Source organism: Poecilia latipinna, unplaced genomic scaffold, assembly GCF_001443285.1.
Source record: "Poecilia latipinna isolate Pla-1442-1.1 unplaced genomic scaffold, P_latipinna-1.0 Scaffold589, whole genome shotgun sequence".
Lineage (NCBI taxonomy): Eukaryota > Metazoa > Chordata > Actinopteri > Cyprinodontiformes > Poeciliidae > Poecilia > Poecilia latipinna.
In genome coordinates this window covers 1-9,666 of record NW_015113205.1, presented here as the reverse complement: position 1 = coordinate 9,666, position 9,666 = coordinate 1, and the positions used below count along the sequence as shown (strand labels likewise).

At 39.7% G+C, this 9,666-nt stretch overlaps 1 protein-coding gene and 1 long non-coding RNA gene across 2 annotated transcripts; one reads left to right on the top strand and one right to left on the bottom strand.

The window, feature by feature from the left end:
• Positions 1 to 3,492: 3,492 nt before the first annotated feature.
• LOC106953577 (transcription initiation factor TFIID subunit 4-like) lies at positions 3,493 to 8,460 on the bottom strand. Its single transcript, XM_015042453.1, has 3 exons — positions 8,242 to 8,460; positions 8,014 to 8,136; positions 3,493 to 4,873 (listed from the first exon to the last, which is right to left on the bottom strand). The coding sequence occupies exons 1-3, from the start codon at positions 8,311 to 8,313 to the stop codon at positions 4,709 to 4,711; spliced, it is 360 nt and encodes a 119-aa protein (XP_014897939.1). The 5' UTR covers positions 8,314 to 8,460; the 3' UTR covers positions 3,493 to 4,708.
• On the top strand, positions 4,822 to 7,556 carry LOC106953578 (uncharacterized). Its single transcript, XR_001426222.1, has 2 exons — positions 4,822 to 4,909; positions 6,460 to 7,556. It is a non-coding gene; the product is annotated as an uncharacterized LOC106953578 (long non-coding RNA).
• Positions 8,461 to 9,666: the final 1,206 nt, after the last annotated feature.

The window sequence follows — 9,666 nt, the reverse complement described above, 5'->3', positions numbered from 1 at the left end:
CGCGCACCGACACCGGTGTTGGTCTATGGGCTTGATGCATGCGCCGGTGCGTCGGTGTTGCTGGACCCATCACTAGGAAACACGTCACTTAAAAAAAAAACAACTTCATATTTTGATAAGTTTTGGCGTTAAGATGAGGTGTTGTTTTTAGTCATATCGAAATTGGTTTATTTTACGAAACTACAATCGAAACACTTTTTTTCCATGTCCAACGAGTCACGTGATCAACCACCGGCTGTTGTCACTGGTGCAAACCACGAAGAAGAAGACGACAGGAAGTAGTTGGAGGATGATGGCACCACATTATTTTAAGGACTTAAAAAATGCATTCGCGTCAGATTATAAGTGCGTGCCTTCTCTAATGTTAACATCGCAATTGCAAAATTGCTGTTTTTTTTTGTTTTGTTTTTTTGTTTTTTTACATTAGCAGAACATTGACAAAGTTTTATCTGTAGGGGAAATGCAGCTAGTCATGATACAATCAGGACACAGACATAAGCTACTGCAGTGTGTGTTGAGGGACTGAATACCAACACTGACGTTGTTTTCAGATTTTTGTTTTGAAAAAAAAAAAAAACAACTCTGAAAACCGTGTGTCATTTCCCATCCATTAAGCAGTTATACATTACGTTGTTTGTTGTCCACTTAATATGTCACGTTTTTAGCAGGAATCATGTTAAATGCAAATAGCAGAGCACAGTACGTTCAGTCTGCTGGGGGCACAGCGCATTTTGGAGTCTGACCTGCATCGCCCGACACATGACTTTGTAAGAGGAGACGTTCTCGTCCTCTGGGCCCGAAAATGTGTGCTGCTTGGCCTGAATCAGCTCCATTAAAGAGGCCAACAGGCTATTAACCCCAGCATCAATACCTCACAGGTTCAGCGACGCTCCCAAACCCCATTCCAGCAGCCGGTCATAAACACCGGCCTTATTATAGCATCTCCTGGCCAGAGCGGCGAGCTCCGGTCGGCCTCGTAACAAAAGAGTCCTGAAGTCAAGATTAACCCGGGTGGGACAGAGGCCAGAAACGAACAAGAGACAGAGTCGTGAGGACGCGGGAGCTAATGAACTGTTGCTCGGTTTTATGTTTCGGGGTTTAATTCCTGTCGGTGGGCTCCAAATGATTTCATTCAATTTCGTTTGGGGAATAAAAGTGGTTCCGGGCTGCTGGGTTTGCGCATCCAAATGGAAGATAAAGTGCACCGACTGAATCACATTGTGCCACATCAGTTCACCTCAATCATATTCCCTCCCCGGAACCCCTTCCAGCAGATTTTTTATTCATAAGCCCCTGGCTTAATCAACATTAGAGAAGGAGGTGTTGAAAGGAATAAAACAATTTAGCGACTACCAATGCATTTGTCTCACAGCATGAATGCGACGCGACTGCAAATGGATTTTTTTTTTTAATTCACCAGCTTGCAAAGATAACATCGCACTAAAATATGATCTGAGTTTTAGTATTTACAAAGCTATAGGGATCGTGCCGTAATCAGAGTTAAAGTGCAAACCGCGATGAGCTTCTCTGTGAGAGTAAACAAAGGAAGATTGTTTTAGATTAGAGGCTTATCGTGGAAGTGCAGCAGAAACGCCCCACTGAGAGGAACTATCACATCAGTCAAATCCCATCTTGGAATCTGACAAAAGTGACAATTGAGAAGAACACGCGCGCGCGCATGTGCACACATTTGAACTTGCATGAGACTCATTAATGATCTCACCCCGGGGTGAAAACAGAAACAGCGACACTGAGTGTAAGACGTTAATAAAAGCCTTTTGCAATAAATGTCACGAAGGGAGGAGGCGAGGGTGTCGGGCTGGTGATGTCACTCGTTTCCTCTTGCCTTTGGCAGGCTCGCGGTGTTTACCCAACACCCTCAGGTGCAGCGACTGAGGCGTCGCTAGGCAACCGCACCATCCCTGGCGCTGCTCTGCCTCTGGCACTCAAGTGGGAGCTTATGTGGACTTAACTCGGAAAAGAGCAGCAGGGCTGAGGAGCGGAAGGGAGGATTACCAGGAAAAATATTGGATTGGGCCGAGACACAAGGGCCGAGGCCTTACCTGAGTCCCCGCTGCCGTCGAACATTGACGCCCTGAGAGGCTTTCGGGCCTCGACGAGGTTCCCACAACCAGAAAGAGACCCCGGTTTGGCTTTCTTCTTCTTGGCTTTTTTTTTTTTTTTTTTTTTTTTTTTTTTTTTGATTGATTATTCACAGCAAAGTCGATGATGCAGGGTCACCGAGCAGACTGGGTGCTTAATGAGTAAAGGGAAATATAAGTATTGAATGGTGAATGCTATTATAACCTAATGTTTAAGAGAACGACTCTGTCAGCAAGATAAACCTTATAAAGGGAATGAAATATTGCCATCTAGTGGCTACCGGATATATCTTCCTGAAGGAAAAGAAAAGCTCCACATCGTTGGTTAGCACCCGCAAGTTGTAATGTATTTTAGTCATTTAAACGTTGTGATTTGGAAAGATTTAACTTTTATTTTTCAGGTCGATTAGTCATCAGAGATCCACAGCTGTCAGAGTAACTTACATGCTCAGATAAACCTGAATTTATGGAAGAGTGGCAAGAAAACAAAATAAAATAAATAAAAATACTACGAACTGCATGTTGCAGCTCTAAGAAAAGAAACAATGCTCTGGTCAGATAAGATGTTCAGCTATTGATGCGCTAGAATGGTCCAGTCAAAGTCAACATCTAAATCCTAAAAAATCTGTGGAAATCTTGAAATCTATGTTTCTAGATGTGACTAAGCTGGTAGAAAATATGTCAGTAGTGTATATCAGTAGAACTGCACACCACATATAATTTTAATTCCAAACAGGAATGAAAACCCTGAACCCTTATTCCACTTCACAACTGAGTGCCACTTATAGTTTTGGTCTATCAAAACAACAAAAAAATCCCTATAATGTATACTTTTAGGCTTGTGGTGACAAAATCTGAGACGTCAAATGGATGAGGATCTATTTTTTTGTGAGCTGTGTAGCATTCCTTTTTAATGGACGTCGTAGACACACACTCACACACACAAAAGAAAAAAAAAGCTGCTCTGCTCCCAATCATTAAACCATCAGGCTGCTTTCCCAGTGGAAGAATGGGCCTAATCATTTCCAGCAAATGGTTTATTATGGCGAATGTTAGCAGCTGATGTGACAGCTGTTTCCAGTGCACCGTGCAGGGGCTGATAATGGGGACAGCCTTAAACAAGACGACTCAACAAAGAGTCAGACAGACTGGTAAGCAGGCTGCATGCGTGTGATTTCGTTCTGAGCAGAGTGATTGTTGCTGCACTTCACACACACACACACACACAGACACAGACGCAGGGGACGCGTACAGTGAACTACAGGTGGTTTTACAGATGTTAAGGGTTTAGGTCCTTTGCGTAACAGAGCTTCGCAGTCCTTACAGACATACAGCACATATTTAGATGCTGCCCCCTGGTGAAAATCAAAGCAAAAAACATCAATACATGGAATATGTAAAATCATCCTTTATTCAAACTTTTCAGTAGAGAAATTTAGATTTTCTTGATGCAGTATGCATAAATTTTCAATTCTATACAAAACCGTATGTAAAACTTTAGATGAAACATTTACAAATGTACAAGAAGAAACTCTAGTTTCTTAAGACAGACACGCTAAAGACCTAAAGGGTTGTCCAGTAGCTCACCAAAGTAGTAATGTCACATTACCGCTGTCAGTTTGCAACAGGAGTAAAAATGTGTGTTGGGAGGCTACCAAAATAGACTGAAGAAGTTTGGTATAGCAACAGAGGTTAGAAGCCTTAAAAAAACTATTAGAATTAGAAATTTTAAGTTTAAATCTAAAGAATAGATTAAAAATAAAGAACACCCAACTCTAAGCATCTGAAATCTAAAACGTCATTTCAAACATATCCTGTTGTGGATGTACTTTTAATTTTTTTTTCCAGCTTTAAGCAATAGGACACACTTGTAGCGTCACATAATAAATAAATAGCTAAACATTAATTTAAACTTAGATTTTTAGTAAATAAATACGATGGAAATTTTTAAATATGCTGCAAAGTAATGGAGATGAACAGAGTGAGCTTACAGCAGGGTTAATTGTGTGAGAATGGTTGTATGGCTTATTCATAGTTAGGAAGGCAACTCAGCAGGTTACACAGTTTGGAGATCAAACTAAAAATCAACACAAACTAGAACGAGATCATCATTCAAGAAAAACAAAACAAAAACAAACCGGTTGTCTAATACTAGTGATTTCCATAGCTTTAAAGCCTAGCTTGCATACGAATGTTCAGAAAATAAACCAAACTATGATACAGTGCACAATTGTACATTATGTCTTTTGTTCACACAAAATAAAACCTTCATAAAACACGTTTTACTTTTGCACCATCTTGAAAGAAAAGGAGGTTTTAACAGGGCAGATAAAGGGGCATCAGTCAACGACTGCTCTGAAGGAAAAGAGGCATCACTTGAGGAGGGAGGTAGAGAGGCCTTCCAGTATGGCTACGATTGTATTTTATGATAGCAGGTGAACCTAAAGAACCTTTAAATGCACCAAATAGATCGTCTCCTCTCCTTTTTACCCAAAGGAGTCTTTCTCTAGAGGGAGCGTTTTGGTCTCTCCACTCACGTCGCTCCCTCCTCCCCCCTCTACTCTCTCTCTATCTCTCTCTCTCTCTCTCTTTCTCAAACATCAAGGCTATTTGAGAAAGCCCTTGTAGAGGAAATGAGAGCGACTGGTAAATCTCTCGTTCTCCAGGCAGAAGAGCAGGTCCCTGAGATTGACACGCGTGATGCGCTGTCGAGTGAGTCTGGAGCCCGAGGAACCAGCGGCGCCGGTTAGAGACAAGCCTGTTCCGGACCCCTGAAAGATGTGGAGAAGTTAAGGAAGAAGGAAACGGTGAGCGATGCTGACGGCGCTTGACAACATCTCTGCGATAAGTGACGTTACAACTACAAACGTGCTAGTGCATAACTGTGCAGTGAGTGGAAAAAGCACATAGTGTGCTACAAAAGTGAGTACACTCAATTACATTTTTGTACATACCTTATGTCTTTTCATTGGACAACATTTAAAATATGACACTTTGATTCAATGTAAAGCAGTCATTGTACAGCTTGTAGGGTATCTGCAGGTTTTTACCAACTCAAATTTAAGACTTTTTAAGACTGTACCGCAAGACCTGTATCACGACAGAAATGTACGAACATCGTCCAATTGGTGGTAAATTTCCACTTACCCATAACAGATGCAAAAAGCTAGCTAGCAAGTGTACATTAGCTGTGAATTACCAGTAGCTTCAACAGCGAAGTCACGGAACGCAACGATGTCTGAGTGCAACTCAGACTTTTGCCTGAGATTTAACCCTGCTGCTAAGACACCATTTAAGACATGTGACTGTTATATTAAAGGTCATATTACATTTTAGTAAGACATTTTAAGGCCTTCATTTTAGATACATGAATTTAAGACTGTTTAAGGACGCGCAGACACCCTGGTTTGTATAACAGTATACCCAGAAAATGATGCTGCCACCAAAAAGTTTTACTGTGGATGTTGTTTGGTTCGAACTGATGCGCAATTTTGGTGTTAATTCTTCATATAGGAATTTTCATGTCGACCAAGAAACCTCTATTTAGGTCTCATATGATCGTAAAGTGACAAAATGTGGAAAAGTTCAAACAGTATGAATACCTTTGCAGGACTTTGGAATCATTCCCTTTATTATCTAAGGTCTTCATATTTTTGAGAGCAAATGGAACTACAATAAAGCATTAAATATATCTGTTGTATGTGTAACACATCCATATAATACATGAGTCCCACTTTCTGAAATGAGTGACAAAAAAACAATGAACTTTTTTCATTATACTATTCTTTTTCTAGGTTTTACTCGTGCAACTGAGTATCATAGAGCAAACTGAGTGTTTGGACAGAAAGCACCATATGGCCGGGGCTTTCCCTGGGTTAGAGCCTGCATGTTCTTCTGAGCACACTTCTCTTCCAGATTCCACCCACTGTCCAAAGACAAGCAGATTACACTGATCAGCGATGAGCCAGGGAGCTCATAAAGACCGTTAGCTCAACCAAAACGAATGATCATGTTGGCAAAGCAGAAGTAAAATCATTTAAAGGAGATAGAAGGTAATAAAAAAAGATATGTTGAAACACCTTTTAGTGCAAGGTGAGAAGTCAATGTGAATATTTTGCGATTTTAATAAAAGTGACACCTCTCCAAGTGTGCCATAAAGCGTTAGCTGTAACATTAAACTGCACTAAAAGCAGTAGGAAGGGCAAATTCTCAAAGGCCAATGAACAGTTTCCTCCAAAAAAAAAAAAAAAGAAGTCTTTCTTCACAAGAACAGGGAGAATAAAGGATGACAGTCCAAACTGAATGTGTCATTTCATTAGACGTATGTGGATCAAACTTGTTTGATGTGTGTTTACAGGAGTCAGCTGACGGTTGCAGTGAGAACAGAGCTCTGCTTGACCTAATGAGAGCCGTCGCTCTGCAAGTTTCTCTGCTCGAGCAGTTGGTGAGGACCGCCGGTGACAGCTGGTGACAAACTCAGCTTTCTATCACCAACACGGCCACCGAGAAGCAGGCTCGACTCTCACCGCTAACATTTGTAACCATTAACAAAAAGAATGTTTCAAACTGGAGCTATAAATACACTTAGTGACTCTCAGAAAGGATCTGTTGATGACAGTGCCTTGCTAAAGTATTCATATCTCTTTTTTTAACGTTTTAATCACATTGCATCCTCAACCTTCAGTGTGATTTTTTTTATTTTTTTATTTTGTGATGGGGTAATCCTGTCGTGACAAGCAATAAATCAATTCATCACACGCTAAATTAAAAATGACCTTGATAATTTCGACTTGGACAATAATCTTTAAAAAGACACTTCCCTTTTAATATTGTTGAAAAGCCGCCATTTTGAAAAACACTGGAAACATTTGACATCCACTTTGAAGTAGTTAGTTTGCACTTTTTTTTTCATATAAAAATCCTACCTGGCTCTTTTGTCTGTTTTCCCTGACCAAGAGGACTGATTAATATTTTTTGAAATGGTTCCAGATGCTTCATAATCTATTTTAATTATTGTTGTCTCAGTTGTTTTGTTTAGTTATTTTGGATTTTTAAAATGTTTTCCAGTCCCAGTGTCAAATGTTCTTGATTTTTGAGATGGTGTTCTAGTATTATCATTATATTAGTTGAAAAATGTTCTCAAAATGACATTGTTATTGTTTATCACAATACTTTCTGGCATAATTTATGGTCCAGCAAAATTTGTTGTCGTGACAGAAATATGATAGGCCAACACAAAATTGGACATAATGGTAAATGGTAGGGGAAATGATGATTAAGTTCACAAATGTATCAAAACCTGATTGTCCACCAAGACTGAGCAAGGGAAATATTAATCAGAGAAGTCAGATGAGCCAATATAACTCTGCAGGAGCTGCATTTGTCCAATCCATAAATCTGGGCATTTTGAAAGATGGGCAAAAAGACGTCTGTTAAAAAAAAAAAAAAAAAAAAGTGCACAGTCCTCCAAAACTCTCCACATTTTAAAGACTAGAGGAAACATACCTCTAGAGACTTGCAACTGAAAGCCATGCATCGTTTTTACAATGATCAATGTCAATTATGCGATACTTTTTGTTTACTAGATGCTATTTAAATGCATAAAAGTTTTTGACTTTGAGAAAAAGTTTAAATGCTCTAAATATTTGTTGCGAGACTCTGTGTGAAAAGATAAACTATGATAAACTTATTAATTGTGCTGTCAAATAATAACCAAAACATGCAATTACAGAATATTATCCGACTATTGCTTTTTAGTTTTTCCCTGATGTTGCGCTAATAAAAACAAGGATAGGTGGGGAAAAAAAATAGAGAGAGAGAGATGACCCAGAATCCTAATGCATCCGGCCCTGGCTGCTGCAGGTGCACAGGCATAAATCGTGCAAACATTAATTACTGTCTTCATTGTTACCTCAGCTGAAGCAGATGAGGATGGAGAGTCCAGGTTCTTCTTCTTCTTCCTGGGACCAATGGCTGCCAAAGCAGTCAGGTTGGCCTCCCTCTGTCTCATCTGAGCCAGCTCCTGCTGCTGCATCTGGACAACACACACAGAAACACACACACATACGCTCACCAAAAACTGAATCAGTCGTAAACGTGACAGAGAGACCTGCAGACCGTGCTCCGCCTCAACTCGTACCTCTTTCGCCTTCTGTTTCAAACGCAGCTGCTCCGGATCCTCTTGCCGCGCTCGGGACTGAAAGGCCGACATGAAGAAAAGTCGTCGTTTATTTGAGACACTTCGATTGCAGTTTGACGTCAACAGCAAAGCATAAAGAATAAGATACTGCTTATATAACCGTGCAATAACTAGAAAAAAAAAACAGGCAAAAATAAATAAATAAAAAATCCACTTATTTTTGCACAAGATAATAAAAAGGCAAGAGGTGTCAATTAAAAAGCTCTTATTAAATAATCAGAGTTTGATGTGTTGCACCATTTAAAACCACTTGTTAAATCTAACCCCAGCAGAGTCACAGTGTTAAGTCAACTGTTTACTGTAAAGACAGAAATGCAACAGGTGGCACAAAACGACAACAAGCAGACGTACAGTCTGTGGTAAATGATGACAATGATGGGTTTCATTTTCTGAAGTCACTTTGATCTACTTAAGCATGATTGAGAATCTGTGGAGATTAGGGTTATGGCAAAGAGGCCTTTCAACAAAAAAAAAAATGTTAAGAGCGTATCACCACAATTAATACTGTAAATACCAACAAATTGGGGATTATCAGAAGGATTGCCCTGATGATTGCAGACAAGACTTTTCATAGTACTTGAAACATTTTTGTTTTATCAAAATGTAAAAAAAGAAAAACAACAACCCCAAAATGTATATATTTTTAGATTGATACCCCTTTTTACATTGTCAAATTCCCTTTTGAGAGACGGCCGCCTGATCTCTATCAGAAACAACTCTCTGAGGATTAAGACAGTCATTTAAAAACAAAATAAGCCAGGTGTATAGACAACTATCAGCTGAACTTTAGACTCTGCAGTATATGGATATGACTGTAGGGCTGAACAAATTAATCAATAGTCGTCAAATAATTTAGTAATAGATTAATTACTTTTTACGTAAACGTAAAGTCCTAAAGCCCCAAAACTAAGGTGAATCAATTTCAGACTTTAAGTCCTCACAGAAATCCTGGACAGTTGAAATTGTTCTCAACAAAACAGCAACAGCCAGAAGTTCAAATGTAAACTTTGAAATGCAGAGAGGGTTCGTTTTCTTTAAGCTTACTCTTCTAGAGCTGGAAGTTTTTTACACATTCTGGCTTCAACAAACTAAAATCTATGAATCATTACGTATTTAATGTCATGTGGTTAAATCTGACGTTAGAAATTCAACCCAAATACCAATTAGGACGCTTGCTGGCAGCGGGCTCCCTGTTGTCGAGTCATAAATCAATCCCGGCCGACCCTGGGGTCAAACCGTAAGGCGCTCTCGAGTCAACTGAAAAGCTGTCAAGTGACTAAAACGTCGTATGTAGGCAAAACATTTAAGACGGCTGTTTATGGTGAACACAAAAATGTAACAGGCGGCTAAAAACAACAACAGGCA